Source organism: Rhinolophus sinicus, chromosome 6, assembly GCF_057876585.1.
Source record: "Rhinolophus sinicus isolate RSI-liver-muscle chromosome 6, RSI-T2T, whole genome shotgun sequence".
NCBI lineage: Eukaryota > Metazoa > Chordata > Mammalia > Chiroptera > Rhinolophidae > Rhinolophus > Rhinolophus sinicus.
In genome coordinates, this window is record NC_142506.1 from 66,934,239 (window position 1) to 66,952,717 (window position 18,479).

Consider the following 18,479-nt stretch of genomic DNA (forward strand, 5'->3'; position numbering starts at 1 on the left):
GTGACATCCCTCTCATTTTAAAAGCACGATACGAACCCATCTGTTGTAACAAAGTAAAAGTGGGAGTCCGTTCTTGCTCTTTTCTAGTAATGTTCTTCCTGGGAATTACACTGTTCATATTGAATATACATAAGAGTAGTTTTCATTTCAAATACTTGCATAACAAAAGGACAAGAAGTAATTAGTCTGGAGACTTTATGTGGCAGTGACCGTGTGCGTGTAGTTTGTAATTGGAATGATTGTTCAGGGTTAACGAGGCTACACGTCACTGTCAACATAAACTGAATTCATTTGAAATGCAGCCCATACACTGCACTTACCATTAATTCAATGACTGTTGGCGGGGGAACTTACTAAACAGGTTGCCAAGTAAAATCACAGTTCCCTTGTTATCTTAACCTAGCATGTCTCAGAACAATAGGCTAAGAACAACCAATGTGTTGCTAAAACCCAATACTGACTCTTAATCATAAAACATTAGGGGAAAATGCATTTGTATCATTTCTTTACTAGGTAACGCAGATGTGGGGTTTTCCTGCCTTTATTCATTATTCATTTCCACAAGCACTTCTTTTTTAGCATTGTGTACTATGCTGCCAGAGATACAAAGATAATTAAGAGTCTTTACCCTTAAAGACCTCACAATCTGCCAGTAAGAGCCCTCATAAACATAAAACTAAGAAAGTGCAAATGCAGAGACATGCTGGGATACTGTGGGGGCGCTGAGGCGGTGGCTGGGGAACAATGAGCAAAGCGAGCAGGCAGGGAAAGCTTAGAGGAGGGGACAGATGGGCTGAGGCTTTGAGGGGGGAAACGTCACCGCTCGGCGATGAGGAACACTTTGGCCAGAATAGGTGACATCACGAAGTCTAACCGGAAGACCAGCGGTGAGACGGAGTACGTGGGCATTATGTATTTACATATCATTACCGTGTCAGTGAACCCTTCGTTCTGCTTGTAGTCCTGGGGACAGAACGATGACCAACTGAACGAGAACAATGACAGACGCCAAGGAGGGCTGGTCTGAGACCTAGATGAGTGACACTGGTCAGACTTGGCGATGAGAAGTTGTGGAGTCAAGGATCTAAGAGCTCGGAATTAGCTGTGCCTTGAAAAGAGAAAGAAAACAGGGAAGTGAGGTTCAAAGGGAGTGATGACTTAGTCCATTGTGGACGTGGTGGCTTGCGAGTATCGTTAAGCGCAGCTGTCCAGCAGGCGGATGGACACAGGCGTATGGCTCTCACGAGCGCTGACCCTGGTGCTGAGATCTGGGAGTCATTAGCATGGAGGTGACAGATTAAAACCATAAGCGTAGGTAAAAGCACCTGTGGAGTATTGCACAGTGAGCGGGCCACGGAGGGCCGAAGAAGGGGAGACGCACGGGTCTTAGGAAGGTACAGGACAAGCGCACTGGACTTAGCCAGCAGGTCCCTTGCTTTTTACGTTGGCAGTGGGGGCAGAAGCCAGACTACTATCCACTGATGCAGGAGAGGGTGGAAGAAAGCATGAAACGGCTCGCTGCCTTTACGTCATGTAGCTCATCTGCAGCTCGTCCAAGAGAACAAGAACGAACTGGAAAGCTAGGGCCAGACGCAGGAGTGCTCTGGGCGCGGGGCACTCACTGGTAGCCACCCGAAATTCGGTTCGCGCGTTGAAACGTTGTAATTCCCGACAGAATGTTCCAAGGCCAGCTCTGGGAAACAAAGTGTGCTATTGGATATCCGATGAAATGAAACAAAGATTCCCTACAGGCCACCTTAGGGGCATGTAACATTTGCTCTCAGTCATAAGAATTGATAGTGAAAATGCACTCTACGTGGAGAATGACATGTCATCACACACCATTCAGCTGTGTGACAAACATCAAATATATAAATCAGTGTCCAAACAGAACTGTGCGCAACAGGCAGGTATGCACGAGAGACGTGGGTAGACCTCTGACTCCCGCTCTCATTTTCCCACTAACAGTGCAATATGTTCATAACTCATTCAAAGGTAACACTTATTAGAGGCAGCATTGCCAGGCTTAGATAATTTGATAATGTATGCCTCTGTCCTGTTTGTCAGTAAAATGGCCCAACTGTATTTAATAAATACAGTTTAATAACATTTCAGTTAGTATCTTTATCACCTAGCTTTTTAAGTTTAAATAATATTTACTATATATTTATTTGCAACAATATATAGTAAATATTTTCAAATTGGCATTATATACAGAATGTAAATTTTAAGATTTCATATGAAATGTAGTTAACGTGTATCTGAGAACAAAGAATCACTGACTCATTTATCGATTAAAAAATTCACTATTTATTACTAAGTGTCGCAGTTCTGTGAATAAAAGTACAAGGTAGGCAGTAGAGCTACAAAGATGAAATGACGTGTTCCCTACTGGCTTGTGATCTCGTAGGAAAACAATGCGAAAAAATTTACGACATACATATAAATAGCTAAAATGGAGCAAATCATTGTGGGAGATTAAAGGAAAGACATCTAGAAGGAAACCAGAGGGACAAAGAAAATGTTTTAAGTGATAAACAGTTCAATTGTAAATACTAAAACGAGTTTCTTTTGCCTTTGCAAGTCACTTGTTAACCGTGGCCCAGCGTCAACACAGGCCATTGTGAGCCGTGGGTCTGCACACAGGCAGTTAGCACACAGGGACGGGCCCTGCCGGGCTCAAGAACTTGGGTGAGGAGAGGACACGGGGCAGAAGGCTGTTAGGACTGGAGGGGAGCAAAACAGCGTTTCTTCTTGTCACAGAGCTTCACAACGTGACTCTTCTGAGCTGGACAAGGCTGTGAAAGGACGGAGCCTAGGAGCTGCTTGCAGCCATCTCTCACCACCGAGAAAGAGCCTGCCTGGAAAGGAGTCCACACTGGAGAGAGACAGCGGAAAAGTGGGGAGAGCCCTGGTCCTGTCCGTGAGCCCCCAGTCAACCAAGCTTCGTGGTTATATGTGCAAATTCCTTTTATTGTAACCAGATTAAGCTGTGTCTTGTGACCTATAAAGGCCTAACATGACAACTTAAAAAATTAGTATCAATGAAACTTAGGGGAATGCATCTCTCCAATCTCCTCCCCTCCTCCCCCCAGAGTAACAAACATATTCGTTATCAACATAAACATCTCAAATGATGGGAAGGATCACAAAACACACCCCCCATCGTGTAACAGGACACAGCACACAGAGATGTGGCACAAAACAACTCTGTCTAGAGCTCGTCTACAGGTGAACGTGCTATAAATAAAAGTGCGGACTTAACCATTCTCAGGTGGAACTTTGTGCCCCCCTTTCTTACTTTTGTCTACTCAGAGTGCAGAGAATCAGAAGAAATGAACACATACATGCTAGACAGAATAAGGTAAAGGTCAAACCGTGAGGAGGCTTATAAAATGAGACAGTAAATCAGAGTCACGTGATGTGAACTGATACCTAAAGTATAAAGATAAATGGAATTGAAGGGGCAGGTAATTCAATCAATGTCAAATACTCTAATCAAATAGTTGGAACTTTTTAATACTAACATACTTGATCAACTCTTACTTTACATATTTCCAGCTGTGATTATATTTTGAAGATAGGTATCTATAAGAATGCCCACCCAGGTAACATGTGAACAGTAAAACACAGCCCAAATGCCCAGAGGCCGTAACCAAACCGGATGATTTTTAAACCTGGGAATGGAGAAAACAGGGAACGGCTCTGGTTAATTCGGTCATGTGCCTTACCAAGGGATCTGAAACCTATTTTTACATCTTTCTTTTAAAATTACAATTTTAAATTTTGAAATAATTATAGATTCTCGAGAAGTTTCAAAGACGGTACAAAGACGTTCCTTCACCCAGTTTCCCCAATGGCTACAACTTACGTACTTACAGCACAATATCAGAACCAGGAATTCAACTTTGGAAAAAGGTATGTAAGTTCCGTACCTGATCACACATATAAACTTGTTATCATGACCAGAACACAGAACTGTTGTTACCACAAACGTCTCCCTGCTCAAACCCTCTACATTCCCACCCATCCTCTCATCCACCAAAACAAGTTTCACGTAAAAATGTCCTACGTGACTTTTTCTGTATAAACCCGGCCTAGTCTACTTCATTTTTGTACAATGCTGTCCCCACCCTTTGAATTAATGTGGTGATCTATTAATGTTGGTCCTCGTGATCAATTTTAAAAACAACTGCAATCAATCTGAACTTCCAGACAAGATTTTGGCTTGGCAACACATGTATACATGCACACGCGCGCACGCACACACACACACACACACACACCTGATTTATGGTGAATTCCCTTTTCTAATCGCAGGAGCTTGTTTTGGTGATCTCAAGTTTGGCCCCACCTTTCCGTGGCTTTCTTTAGGGTCCCTCCTTAGACTTCCAGGTTCTAAACTCTTCTCAGACCAGAGTCTCTGGATCCTGATAACTTATTCCAACACAAAGGAAATAGATTTGCAAAACAGGCTTCACTAGGAGATTATTAACGGACCAATAGGATTGTTCCAGTCGGTACCTACTAAGAAACTCCCAATGTGATTACGGGATTGCATGGTAAATGCAGATGCCCAAAAAGGGGTGGTGATGGTCTCTGGTGGCTTTGTCATCCTTCTGCACAGCTCAAGAATCTACACTCGCCCTCAGTTTTTTCACAACGGAACCCACACAAAACGGCTCCTCTCCAACCCTCCTTTTCAGAAAACCCAGGCTGAGAATGGGGGGGTCTCGGGGGTGGGGGCGAAAAAAGTGTTAATTTAATTCTAACACCTAGAATTACCTCCTGGGCTTGTGCTAATTTCCTCAAATTCAATTTGTGGGGGTATCTGGGTAACTTTCATCTTTCAGACGGAAAGCACCTCTGACTCAGTGCTTGATTTCACTCTGGGTCCTCACTTCAGGCGGGGCCACAGGCCCGGCTCCCACGTGCTTCCTCGTACCTGTCACCTGCGGGCGCTCAGCCCCTCCCGGACGGGCCGAGCGGACCACGAACAGCCCTCGGCTTTGCTGAGCCCTCCGTGGCCTCTTGACGCGTGTGCCGGTTATGCTGAGCCATCTCAAGTCTCGTTTGACGCGAGAGAAAAAGTGTCCACGCTCCGTCTCAGAAGAGAAACGCACTACTGAGCGTTCAGGCCCGGAGGTCGCCAACGCGCGTCCTCCCTCGTCCCCGCGGAGCGTCGGCGCTTCCTCGGCGGCCTAACGAGTCCACCCTGCTTCGCGGCCCGCGGGCTGGCGGTTGGGCCGCCTCGGTCCGCGCGCCCTTCCCCGCCCGGCCCCGCCCTGCGGCCCGCGGCGGCCATGGCGGCCATGCGGGTCCCCGCGCTGGCGGGCGCCGCGCTCGGGAGGCAGCTTCCCGCCGCCCCGCCGCCAAGGCCTGTCTGCGTTGGACCAGGGTTCCGACAGCCCGTCAGCGTCACCCTCTGCTCCGCTTCTGAAGGGGACCGCGGCGGCTCCGGGCCCCGCATGCGGGACAGGCCGCAGGGAGCGGCGAGGCGTCCGGCACGCGAAGAGTTAACGCCCACGGAGCAACGGATCGCGGACCTGCACGCGGCCGCCTGCGCGGTGAGGCCCCGCCCCGCCCCAGCGCCCCGGGCCTGTGCGCCTGCGCGGTGAGGCCCCTCCGCCCCGCCCCGCCCTGGAGGCCCAAGGGTCCGTGCGCCTGCGCGGTAAGAACCCTTCTGCCCGACCCGCTGGGCTCCGGGGTCAGTGCGCCTGCGCGTCCCCGGCAGCTGGCGAGGTACTGGGGCGGTGCTGTCAGGCTTCTGGCTTCTGATGGCGCGTACACTGCCCGCTCCGACCACTTCGTTTGAAAACTGGCCAGTTTCTTATTCCGGGCTAAGAGTTAACGTCTGTCTGTCCTGAGTATGAGCGGGACTCGTTTCTGAGCTAAACTCCAGTCGCAGTGTGGGACCCATCGTGTGTGTGTGTGTGTGTGTGTGTGTGTGTGTGTTGGTGTCAGGTGTTTAGGAGTTGATTGAGGAGGTAGAGGAGTTGAAAAGTTACAGGGAAAGTTGTTGTTTATCTGCGTTATCGGTGAAACACATTGCCATCTAATGATTTTACTAATGAAAAAGTAAAACGTAAATTTATTTTAATTTTTGCTACCAAAAGCTTAATTTTCCTTTCGTCCTTCCCCTCCACTTCAACGGAGCATAATGACAACGGAAACTGCAGGCAGGCGTTGACATTCTGCCTGAACAAAGTTGAGCTGTGTTTTCTTCTGTTTTGGGGGAGTTGACAGTTGCCTGTTGGCACCAATATCAAAACCTACCATCGCCCTCACACTTTCTGCCAGCTCAGACGACAGGGCTTTAAAGGTAGCATGGCTATATTTTTATTATCTCGAGAGACCAAGTGAGTTTTATAACAAGATACAAAAACGATATGAATGAAGGCTACCCATTTAATACATCGTGTGTGACTAGTCGGTATAGGAATAGTGTTATCTGCTGTGGATTGAGCCAAAAAAGTAGAGGAAGACCTTGGAAGTTGACTTTTTTTTTCCAAGTGTTAAAACTTCTGCATAAAGATTCATCCAGAAATGACTGGCAGCTTCTGATTGTTCTTGTTTATACTGTTTTTAAAATAACGTGTGATTTGTTCCCATACTTCACAGTATAAATATGGTAAATATAAACCAAAAATTTCATTCTTTTTAGAGCACACACCAGTGGCATATAAAGACAGGTTCGATCAGCCTTGGGAAGGAAAGAAGCTTTTTCTCACTCAGGACATCGTCACTGTGTCATCAGTGTCAGTGTCACAGGGTGACTCTCCAGGAGACCAGCTTGTTGTTTCCTCTTTCAACAAATCAGAACGCCCTCATGGTGCTTCTCCATCCACATCCACAGGTCAGGCGAACGGGCTCCGCCCTTCCTCCCTGTGCCATATGCATCTCCAGTCAAACTGTCAACACTCTTGTGGCAGCTTCATTATCACCGTTACCTGAGGCTCCTCTCCTGTACAAATTAAGTTTGTATGGGCAGCCAACAAGCCCAACGTCTCTCAGTCCGCAAGGAGAGCAGAAGAGCGGGCGCAGGAGCAATCTTAGGCTTCCAGGTGGCCAGATAATAGCTCTCGGAAGACCCAGAAGCTATGAAAAGTGAAAAGAAAGCTGCTAACGGGGTTCCCTGTGTGTGTGTGTGTGTGTGTTTTCCTAGTCTTCATACATGGGCTTTGTAAATAAAGACATGGGGTCTTGACAGTCACTCATTCCAAAATAGTGTTTCTACCCAGTTTCATGTAATCTGCTTCTGTCGTTCTTGAGGGTTTGGGAGGCCCTTGAACTGGCCTTGGGACTCGCTCGCCGGCCTTCTGCTGCCCTGGTCTGGCTTTGCTGGAATGCCTTAGAGTAAACCTAGACCTAAACTCCAGTTGTCCTTTTGTTCCACCCTTGATTCATGAAGCATGGTTGGGTAAAACCTCAACCGGAATAAAATATTCGACCATGAAGGAAGACCCTCTGAAGAAGTACTTTGTGGCACATCCAAAAATAGATGTTAGAAGACATCCAAGTTTCATGTGTGTCTGAATGAAAAGGTTCCACACGCAAGTGATGGGGCTGCTGCATGGTGAAAGGATTCTATAAAAAACGCGGGACAAAGTTCCTCTAACTTCACCCACATGGCCGAAACCCAAAGAGCTCACATTATTTCTTTGCCTTCCCACAACACGCTTGGGATAGTTTAAAACCACGTTTGAAGGGAGGTGGATTGTGCTTCCTAGACATCTGAGTGCTGTAGTCATGAAAGCAGTGTGTCAATATGTTAAAACAATGCTGTTTCTTTTTTTGCTTAAAAACAGAACTAACAACAACAGTCCAAAAAAAGAACGAAAGAAAATAGTGTAGAATGTTCAGTATAGTCACACATCATGAAAGTAAAGAAAAGTGTTCAATAATAGAGAGGGTAATACTTTTCTACGACGACTGTTGGTTTCTATTAGCACCTTCTCTGTAAGTTTAAATCATTATCCACATATTTTAAGCACTGAAATTGCAAGTGCACCTTCTGAGTGAAAGTTCATTTTCAGCCTCTTAAGCTCTTAAAATCACCAAAATCACCTGTTATTAACCGTGTTACCTGGAAACTGAATGAAACATACCTGAGTGACGGCTGCATAGTTGTTGGGCATAGAGGAGTTCTTGTGTTTCCATCAACTTCTCATTTTTCTCAAACTGTATATTTTCTCCTCCTGTCACATGAAGTTGGATTGCATATAACGTTGGAATGCAATTAAAGCAAGGGCCACCAGAATTGCCGGGAAGCAGTGTCATGTTGTTTCATGCAAAGTCTGCAGGGCTCTGTGAGTAGAGCTTGTGGTGAGCGGACAGGATGAATACCGAAGCCAATGAATTGTTTTATCCCCCTGTGTGTCAGGCCGGCCAGCTGAGCTATGTGGATCCAGCCACCGGCTACATGGTGCTCACGCGGGTCGCCCACTTGCAGAGAGGGAAGTGCTGTGGCTCTGCCTGCAGACACGTGAGTAGCAAATTCTCGCATTAGAGCGGTAGTTTGCGGTGCTTCTGTGACTTCATAAATACCTATTATTTGAAAAACAAGTCAAATAAAACAGCTAAATAGACCTGGAGTGCACTTTTCACAAGCCACTCTAGCCAAGGGCAGTGAAGTCCTTAGGACCAACTCAGGGCTTTTAAAGTTAATGGAACTTGCTAGCATTTCACTGTGACCATCAGTTCCTTGAAATGCTGTGATTTGAAATCCATGGGAGTTCTTTATTACAAGGAAACTTTTCATGAGGTTTTAAATCAGTTGTGTTCACTAGGCAAGGACAAAGAGGTCAGGAAAAGGAGCTAGAATATTGCAAACTAGATCCCAGGAAGCATTTTTTCTTCATTATTAGCTGAATCAGTTGAAACTTGCCCAGCATTGAGAGGTGGGTGGCTTTCCTTTAAATGACAATGATCATCTTTCTTTGTTCTTTTTTCCCTCCCTCCTTCTCCCCTCCCCTCCCTCCCTCCCTCCTTCCCTTCCTTCCTTCCTCCCCCCCTTCCTTCCTCCCTTCCTTCCTTCCCCCTTCCTTCCTCCCTTCCTTCCTTCCTCCCTTCCTCCCTTCCTTCCTTCCTCCCTTCCTCCCTTCCTTCCTTCCCCCTTCCTTCCTTCTTCCTCCTCCTCCTCCTCCTCCTCCTCCTCCTCCTCCTCCTCCCTCTCTCTTTCTCTTTCTCTGCTGTACATTTCCTAAAATGGATATTTCAGTGACTATATGTGTCTCTACGTTCACTGGTTCAGATGAGCTAACTCCTTCCATTTTGAGCAGAAAATGGAATGTGTTCTACAGAACAACTAAGCATCCTAGTCAGGTCAGTTGTTATGGAGTTAAGATTATAAACAGATACCAACAACCTCTGTCTACAAACTCCTTTGAGTGTGTGTTTTGGGGCAAGAAGGTATTACTTCCTTTAACTGACCCACTTTATAATTAGGGTGTAGCACTCAATGCATGTATTAAATGTAGTCAGCATTGAAAAACTGAGCCTTCGCTTTTTTGTATGTTCCTACCTGTGCCATTAGCTGTTTCTAATGAAATGCACGAGAGCTTTGCATAAATTGGGGATTTTCTAAGAATGACTCTTTGACAGTAAAATTCTTAAAGCTGGAAAGATGCATTTAGGAAGTGATTCTTGGACCTTAATTAGGATTATTTACCAAAGGTTGCCATTATTCTCCTCTTAGCCTGCAGGACCTGGCAGATCAAATGATCTTTGTAACATGATTAGCAGTCTCTTTTTTCCATCATGAGAAGTGGTGTACTTTTCCGAAATGATTGTTAAGTAATTCTGTAATAATTTGTTTTATTTCTTCTGCAGTGTCCATATGGTCAAGTCAACGTTAAAGATCCATCTAAAAAGAAGCAGTTCAATTCCTATTTTTATGTTTGACAACAATTTCATCTCTGTTCTCCATCTAATTGAACCTTACTTAAAAAACAAACAAACACCCTAATTCAGGGTTTGCTCTCTGGGCTGTTGGTGTCTGAGCACTAAACTTGACTTTAAGTACATATATTAAAAGAACATCAATAAAGTGAAAAAAGCTAGCAAATGTTTGTGTTTTTCTAAGGTGGTGCACTGATAGTTATTTTCCTCTTTTTTCTTTCTTTTTGTCTTTTTTGCTTCATTATCAGACACATATGTTGAAGAAAGAAAATAATGACTGTTCCATTAAATAAATAGTAGTGACCGGGTGACATTAGTAGCTGTTGATTTTCTCGTAGCCTCAGTACTCCTACTGTTTTCTCCTCGGTGTTAGCGACCCAACTGAAGTTGCTGGCAGATAGAAGAGTTTGAAGACGTTCTTCCTTTTATTTATATCTTGAGCTACAAGGAGGTTGATAGAACGCTATCTGGTGCAGCATCTGAGGGTCCAGGAAGTAACACTCTGTGTCAAGAGCCACTCTCACCTTCCATCTGTTCTCTCAATGAAAACTTTAACTCATTCTGACTGGGGGTCAGGCCGTGTAAGACGTCTTAATTAAACCATTCTTCCCACCCCCACACACATTTCACTCCTCTGTTTGTTACGCCATTTCCTGGGTGGACCTCTCTTAGAACAGTTTGTTAGCTTTACACCCACAGCGTTCATTCTCTGCTATGAAAGCCCTGGGCATCAGTGCCCGCCCTGGGCATCAGTGTCCGACCTGGGCTAGGAGCCCACAGAGATTTTCTCTGCTCCCTCTGGGAATAGTAGCCCCCAGGAAGCCTTTTCTTGCCCTTGGAAACTGTTCCGTACAACGAGGCTGCTGCCCACTTGGAAGCCTGGCTATACGCAGAGTGGACTCTCAGCCTGTTCTCCTGCCCGAACCTGAAAGATTCTTGAACATCCCAGGGTTCTGCTTTGGTCTCTGCTTGTGGCCCCAGGAAATATTTTAAAGCAATAGAAAGGCTCTGGTGCCTTCTCCCACATTCAATTCAAAACAAAAGCCATTCTAAACTAAAATAAGTGGAAAGAAGCCCAGTGAGGTTCTAATAGTCCCATGGATGGTGACTTCTATTGTTCATTTTAGGTCAAGTATTACATAGTATTACGTTGTTTCCCCAAGTTGGCGGTGCTCTAACTGTGGTGCCCTACGCAGCACTGTCCCTGGATCCTGGGAGGTGTGGATAGCTCCTAGGATGTAAAAGAACATTCTCTGTGGCCAGGTGATTCCCTCTCCGGAAATTGTGTTGAGGAGAACGAGAAGGGTCAGCATTGTGATGGAGGAGGCAGTTGGTCTTTCTCAAAAGGCTTAGAAACTCCTGGGAGCCAATGTCCTTTCCATTCCTAGGTCAAGGAGCTACTTGCTAGCTCCATGTGACGATGACCAAGGCCATTTTCTGGATGGGGGCTGGATGGGGCTTCCTTCAGCAGTCCCAAGAGGGAGAAGAGAAAGAAATGGAGTCTAAAAGGGCCATCTTTCCAGAGAAACGAGAGAAAGGAAAGGGCATTCCTTTTGAAAATGAATGTTAGGCACTGTTTGGAGAAAGCCCCTTGGCTATGGAAATGACTTATGGGATGCCCACCTCCCGGAGTGCTCTTCTCTCCTGTGACCATCCTGCAGTGGGGAACTGTCCCAAGAAGCAAGAACCCGGAAGTCCACTGCGGAGGACCTTATGTGGGACTTGGGACTCCTCCTGGCCACAACAGCAAAGGAAGAGTCACAAGTGGGGTGGGGTGGGATGGGGCAGCTCTCCCTCTTTTCTCCATCTGGAGCTGGGAGCCAAGGTCTGAAGTTCTCTGTGGTTCTGTGGAGATGCTTGTGAACCACACACACACACACACACACACACACACACACACACACGTCAAGGGTGGCGGCACGGGTGGTGCTCCCACATTAAACACGACATGGCCACATAAATGGGCCTCACCGCAAGAGCTTCGAGCTACATTGTGTTCCCACATTGTAAAGTACAATTCGGGTTTCTTACTGGCTGTGTGTATCCAAACACACACATGGGTGCAGAGAAGTCGAGACTTCCCAGTCTAAATCTACTCTGGTGCTTCTCCACTTTCAAGGTTTCTGGGTACTCCTGACGCAAGGGGCCATAAATCAAGGGACATTGATTCTACAATGTTTCTAACACGGAAAGACCCAAAGGAAGCAGCAGAATCTTGTGAGGTTTACTGGGGTGGAGGGTAGGAATAGATTCCAGCCACAGTGGCTCTTTCCTTCCTGTGGATTATGTGCACATTCCCTCTCTCCAGAAGCCACACTGGCCCCATCTGTTTTGCAGAGCAAGAAAGGGAAGGGTTCCCCCCACCCCCATGAAACTTTGGGCTCCAAAATGGTTTTGTTTGGAACCCAAGGGTCCCCCAGAAGGGGAGATGCCCCTCCGCCCGGCTTGGGTCTTTGTTCCTCCACAGGGCCCCTTATCCTAAGGCACTGGCATGCGCGGTTCCACTGCCAGGCACCAGGAGGAGGCTAGTGCAGGGGCTCACTGCCAGGCGAGCAGCAGTCCTGCCTTCCTAGGAGCACTTAGAGCCACACGGTCACTGGTGGCTCAGAAGCAACCACACACACCATGCCAACACCTGCCATGTGGCAATCTTCACATTTGATCAAAGCCTTGGTGTGTGAACTGGTCATCTGCCCACCATGGTGGAGGATTTAAGACTCAGTGCAGTTTTTCACTTCCCGGCAGCAATTAAACAGTACTTCTGTCCAAACTATCCCTTCCCCTCAGGAAAAAAAAGAAAGGCATATTGAAGTGTGTGGGGGTGGGGAGGTGGGGAAGGTGTCAGCACCTTCTTGCGTGCCTCTGTGGAGACCTTGATTTCTAGAAAAGGCTGTGGAAGAACCCGCAACAGCTCTCTTTGCCCAGGGATTGCGTGGTTCCTGGGACGCCCAGGCCCTCTGGATGTCCTGCTCTGTGCGGGAGCGCCCGGCGCTGGGCGGAACTCGTCCCCATTAAGGGTTTTATGATTGGGCTCAAGACACAGAACCTCCGGCCCCCCTTCCTGAGACTCTGGGTGTAAAAGAGCAAAAACTGGGAACCATGACTCTAGGGGATTGGGAGATTCCTGACGACCGCATCTTGTCACCCAAAATTTGTATTCTAAAGTGTGAGGGGTGTGTGGTTCAGTGCGCGCGCCTCTGTGCGCGCGCGCCTGTGTGTCTGTAGAAGGCATGTTTTTACCACAGACCTAAAACGGTTTGTCACCCAAAGAGGATAAAATCCGCTGCTTTGGACAGGGGTGCGTGAGAGCACCTAAGCGTTTTCGGGTGGGTGTTGCCGTCCATCCATCCATCCAATGGCCTCGCCAGCGAACACAGAAGCTGAACCGGGAAGGCTTGTCTCCTCCCTGGCTGCGAAAACGGACGGAGATGGGGGGCTTCTCGGGGAGAGAAAAAAACTAAGGAAGCTGGGATGGGAAGGGAAAGGCGGGATGAGGGGAATTTAGAAGGCGAACTAGTGGACTAGGTAGCTGATGGGACTGGCTGGTGAGGCCAAGTGTGCGGGTATAGAGAGGGGCTCTGTCCCGGGTGCTCCGAGCCTCATTCGGGATTTGGGATGGGGAAAGTCGGAGGGCTTGGATTAGGGGCTCTTGCGGGACCCGTTGCCATCCCTAAACTGTGTGGCGGCGGAGTGGGCAAGCTCGGGGAATAGGGGGATCCACCCCTGCCCAGCCGCACGTGCCCCGCATCGCACACTGTTTTCTCAGGCGGCTCCCAGGCGCGCGGGCGCCCCAGCCCACAGCGCCCTGGGCGCACGCACCGCCGAGGAGCCACCGGGGGAACACCGAAGAGGGGCGGGTACGGAGAGTGGCACTGTCCTCGAGACCTGCACCCCGCAGCGGCCAATCTCGCAGCTCACATCCCCTGCCCCTGCGGTGATTCCCCGCCACGCCCATCTCTGGCTGCAAGGGGCGCACCCGGTGGGGGAGTCGGTCAATCATTGCCCAGAGGCCGGGCTTCCTGGTTCTCCGTCTGCTTCCCCGCGGCCTGATTGCTCCCGGGGCTGCTGGCCCTCAGGGACCTGAGACCAGGTAACAGGGCCCTCACCTGTCCCGGGTCTGGGAGTCTGTCCTCGTCCCCGAAAGGCTCGTCTCCCAGGGCTGCAGTCGGTTCTCCCCTGGAAGGTTAATCGCCATCCCTGCCTCCTTGCCGGGCCGGGCGGGAGAGAGACCTCCCGTAGGCGCTCTGACCCGCCGACAACGCCCCCCTGGAACGCCAGGCGCACCCCAAAGTGCCAGGTTCCTGCGCCCCGCCCCGGAGTGCCGAGAGTCAGGAAGGACCGGGAGGGGCGGGCGGATGTGCGGTGAGCAATCCAGGGCTTGGCCGAGCTCCCCGCACGAGCTACCGCCCCTCGCCGTCTATGCAGGCTCCCGCTGGCGACCGCATCTTCTGGGTGGGAGGGAGCACCGGAAGGCCACGGCCGGATGGGGACCGGAGCCCAGGGCGCACTGCGAGACTGCAGCCTCCCGCGGCGCCCAAGCCTCAAAATGCTGCGGCTTTATGAGGTTCAGTAACCGTGAGGCCTCCATTAACACCTCCCCGGATTATTGAGAGGCTGCGAGGGCGGGACGGAACGCGTCTCCCGGCCCCGGCCGGGGGATACTCTCTGCGCTCCCCTCCTCCTGCTCCTCCCGCGCTGGAAGCATATACAGAAAATAAAAGACAGGTGGAGGGATCTGCGGGTCAGAGGTGAGGGATTCGGGGGAGAGAGAGAGAAAGAGAGAAAGAGAGAGAGAGAGAGAGAGAGAGAGAGAGAGAGAGAGAGAGAGAGAGAGAGAGAGTTCCCATCCAAAGATTTATTTATTTGGATTAACAGAGGACGCTCGGCGAGGCCTGAGGACCGGCCCGCACCTCCCGCTGCCACCTCGCGGGACACCAGAGTCTTAGGGGGACGTCTGGACCTCAAGGTAAGGCCCGATGGACTCTGCCTGGCCCGAGCAGGTTTCTGTCGTGGGCGCGCGCGGACCCGGGTGGGGGGCAGGGCGGACCCACTGCACGCACGGCGGCTGGCACCTGAGGTCATAGCGGGGGAGCGGTTCCGACAACCCTCGGGTGGGAGGAGGCGCGCGGGGTCCCCGCCGCCACGCCCGCTGACGCGCAGCTCTTGTCTGCAGGACAGCCACCATCGCGGCGTGAGCCGCACCTTGGGCTCCGAGGATGCTGACCGGTACCACGCTAGAGGCAGGTGAGTTCAGTGCCCGGGGCCTTGTCGTTTTAGCTGTCCTTTTCCTTGGGTCAGTGTGCATATCATGTGTGTGAGTGTGTGTGCACACGCGTGTGCGCGCCGTCACTGGGAGGAAGGAAGAGGGGTATGTATTTGTCTTAGAAACGACCCTGCGCTGCATAGGCTCTAAAATAGACAGTGTCAGTCAGAGTCTCCAGACAGGCTTCCTGAAAGCCGTGTGTCCCTGCTTCAGCCTTTCTCCTGAGGGTCTGCCTTATCACTGGATGGAGGTGGGGGCGGAGGTCGCGGTGCCCCCGAGCCGCGAGTAGTCGGTGGCGCGGAGGGCTGCGCTGGGACCCTCGGTGGAGCAGCCGGGCATCTCCTGCTGGGAAGGGGTAAGAGACAGTGCAGACCGCGTTCTCACCCGGGCAGGGCTTCGCTACAAAGCGGCTTCAGCCACGTTGCTTTTGTTCACTCCGCCGTTTCAGCAGACGCGGTGCGGGACAGGTCGCTTATGCCTGGGGCGGCGCTGCAAATGTCAGGTAAAGGGCCTGCAGATTGCAGAAGCGCGCTGTCCTGGACTCGGCGGCCGCCCCCTTTTGGAGAAGAACCGGGTATGTGGAAGACAGGGGTGTGAAGGGAGCAGGCGGCCGGCGGAGGCTTTGCGGGCGCGGAGAGGGTGCGTGGTCAGGCGCACACGCAGCGCGGCCCGGGTACCCTCCGCTCATCCCAGCCTCCGGCCCACTCCCCGTGGATTCCGAGGCCTCCCTAGAGGGACTGAATCAGGCACGCCCGTGAGGCAGCGCCAGTCTTAACCTGCCACCCTCGCTGGTGGGGAAGTTTGGCACATTGAGGTCCCTCTGTCCACCTACTGGAAAAAAGCCCGGCGCCTCCTGGCCATTGGATCCCCGCTCGCGCAGCGTAGCCGGGCGCCCAGGGCTGGGTGGCGCCGCACTCGGTGAGCGGTTCCCACCCACGCGAAGGCACTGACTCCCGAGCCCTCGGGTTCTCACGACAGTGCCCAAAGCCGAATGCTGCGTGAGCAGCCGCACTTTCGAGACCAAGGGGGCTCCTTAACCAGCTCACTGGGCTCAGAAGGAAAGGTGACCTCTGCCCTTTGAAGGGCAAACCCGGGTGCACAGGATCTTGGCCTCCAAAATCCAGGTCTAAAGAGACCTCGAGCCGCTTACGATCTTCGGAGACGCAGATCTGCTGGGTTATTTTCCTCTCTGGCCCCCAGCGCCTCTGCTGCCCCTGGGGGAAGCCATGCATCCTCTCGCCTTTCCCTTCGGGGAATTGGGTACCGCCCTCGCCCTGGTGGAGAATCCAGCACCTTGAGCCCTCAGTCCGCTCCTGTGCCCCGCCAGAGTCCAGCCGATGGGGGACTGGTGAGGCAGAAAGAGGAGAGGGTGGCGTGTGCCCAGCTGTGCGGGAGGGCATCTCTGGGCGGGTTCGGCCCCGTTGCTCCGAACGGAGCCCCGAGTTCCGAAAGGCGACTCCAGACGGTGTTCCGGGCTTCGGGCAGGGCGGATGGCTTTTATGGCACCAGCCGACCGTTCTGCGGGTCGCCGGCCCGGCCCCTCCACGTGAGAGGTGCAAGAAGGCAGAGCCACAAAGCGCTCTCCTTAAAGTGTTGACTGTCCTTTGAGAGTGAGGGGGAGCGAGGAGGGGCCTTTAGGTAAATTTCCAGAGCTCCGAGACGCCCCAGGTCACGCACCCGATTCTCCTAGCATCCTCTTCCACCCCACTCTTCCTCTTTGAGGAACTGCAGGAGGAAGCTGGGTTGCAATTTCCGCAGACCGAACAAGGACCTCCCAAACGCGGGCAGCCCCCCTTCCCCACCCCTCGCGTTCGGCAAACTTCCTGCGTCGTCTGAGGAGGCGTCCTGCACTTCGCTTCTTTATGGGAGTGGCCAGTCCCACCGGGTGCGGGAACTTATAACCCGACGTTTATAGGAAAAAGGAGGCAACCCAGAAGGCGCCCTGCCCTCCTGGTGTCTGATGCTAGTTAACACATATGCGTGGAACAGAGGGCCGAGTGAATGAATGAATGAATGAATGCATGAATGGAGGGCTGACAGGACTTCTGTCCTTGGCTGCCCTGGAGACTTTTCACAAAGTTCTGACTTTTTCCTGGAGTTGTTGGTTAAACTTTCACTTCATGGAATCTCCAAAGTTTCATCTCTTGCGAGCAAAGAATGGGTTCTTCGCTGTTTTCGCCGAGAAGGACCAGAATTCCAGCAACAGCCAAAGTGAATTCCAACCCCTATTTGGAAGGCGGGGGGCAAGAGTTTTGCTCAGAGACTAGAGAAAGCGGGTTCCTGGATTGAGGTCCCATCTTTTTCCTCGGAGCCTCCTTGGGTGGACGGATGCTCGTCTCTGAGACTCCTGCTTTCTCCTCCTGCTCGGGGATCTGTGTCCATTTAGCTGCTGATTTGTGGGAGGCGACCTGCTCTGGTGACAGGACCTGCCGTCTCAGGAAGGCGGCTGTCCCAGCCCCTCCTTGGAGCCCTTCGTTGTGCACGTGGGTTTGCCAAGCTCATTGATTTCCATACAAAGGGGCTGATTACATTTACTTACAGTAAACAGCCTTCCAGTTGTCTGGTAGGGCTTCCAAAGTGTGTGTGTGTGGGGGGCAGTCTCCAGCTTAGTCCACTTGATCGGCTTCATTTCTGTGTGAAATTGTGTTTTACGAGCTGCATTCTGGTACCCGGAGGACTGCAATAGCGCCCCGTCTGCAAATAACATCATTTTTGACCCTGAGAAAAGAGCAAGGGGAAGCATGGAGTCTTGGGTTTCATGCAAGAGGTGACTTCAGCAGCTTCAGAAAACGATGCTTTAGGACAGGAAGTCAGGCTGCTGCACGGCAGTCTTTCCCTCCCTCCCTCCATTCTAACCTGCTTGCCTGCCTTCCTCCTCCTCGCTCCTGTCCTGCCTTTCTTCTGCACCCCATTCTCATTCTTTCTTGTCTCTTCCCTCTTCCTTCCTTCTTTCCTCCTTCCGTCCCTTCCTCCGCTCCCTCTCCCTTCTGTCTAGATTTGAGTGCAGTTCCTTGTAGGTTTCCGAAGAGGGAAGCGAGTCTGCCACCAGGGGACTCCCTGAGGTACCAGGACGTGTCAGGACTTGACCCCGCTGTTCCCTGGAAAGTCGTGGGGAGCGGTGGACAGGCAGGCAAGAGGGAGGAAAGGGGCACCGAGCAGCCGGGGCTTCCTCCGGTCGGGTTAAAGCTGGGTTGGTTCCTGCCACTCCTGCTTCAGGCCCCGGGGGGACTTCTAGTGGTTTGAATGAATCGACAATCTCAGAGTATTGTGGACACTTTTTTATAGGGCCGAGGAGAGGCTGCCGCTAACGGGAACA

General features: G+C 51.0%; 2 protein-coding genes and 1 long non-coding RNA gene across 16 annotated transcripts in view; 2 read left to right on the forward strand and 1 right to left on the reverse strand.

The window, feature by feature from the left end:
* LOC109457789 (uncharacterized) overlaps positions 1–4,924 on the reverse strand; it is a 31,060-nt gene extending 26,136 nt beyond the window's left edge. For all 8 annotated transcript variants that reach the window (XR_012490932.2, XR_016021569.1, XR_016021571.1 and 5 more), the window contains exons 1-2: positions 4,786–4,924; positions 931–1,108 (exon numbers count right to left, since the gene is read on the reverse strand). This is a non-coding gene — a long non-coding RNA (uncharacterized LOC109457789). The remainder of the gene's footprint in view (positions 1–930; positions 1,109–4,785) is intronic.
* A 7-nt stretch (positions 4,925–4,931) lies between these two features.
* C6H1orf53 (chromosome 6 C1orf53 homolog) lies at positions 4,932–10,345 on the forward strand. 4 transcript variants are annotated; one of them, XR_012490928.2, is made up of 4 exons: positions 4,934–5,567; positions 8,384–8,485; positions 9,221–9,324; positions 9,832–10,066. XR_012490928.2 is itself a non-coding variant. In XM_088799181.1 (3 exons), exons 1-3 carry the CDS (start codon positions 5,304–5,306, stop codon positions 10,191–10,193), a joined length of 411 nt encoding a protein of 136 aa, XP_088655307.1. In that variant the 5' UTR covers positions 4,932–5,303; the 3' UTR covers positions 10,194–10,345. The 4 variants fall into 4 exon arrangements, 2 of the variants coding, with proteins under 2 accessions (XP_088655307.1, XP_088655306.1); XR_012490927.2 differs by having other exon boundaries at positions 9,254–9,324; XM_088799181.1 differs by lacking the exons at positions 9,221–9,324; positions 9,832–10,066 and adding an exon at positions 10,149–10,345 and having other exon boundaries at positions 4,932–5,567.
* Positions 10,346–13,492: 3,147 nt separating this feature from the next.
* LHX9 (LIM homeobox 9) overlaps positions 13,493–18,479 on the forward strand; it is a 129,957-nt gene continuing 124,970 nt past the window's right edge. The window contains exons 1-3 of one of the 4 annotated variants that reach the window (XM_019750804.3): positions 13,493–13,990; positions 14,776–14,866; positions 15,074–15,144. In XM_019750804.3, coding sequence (XP_019606363.1) covers positions 15,117–15,144 — 28 coding nt within the window. In that variant the 5' untranslated portion in view covers positions 13,493–13,990; positions 14,776–14,866; positions 15,074–15,116. Of the gene's footprint in view, positions 13,991–14,025; positions 14,649–14,775; positions 14,867–15,030; positions 15,145–18,479 lie in introns of those variants that run through there. The other 3 variants (XM_088799178.1, XM_019750807.3, XM_088799179.1) reach the window with 3 other exon arrangements.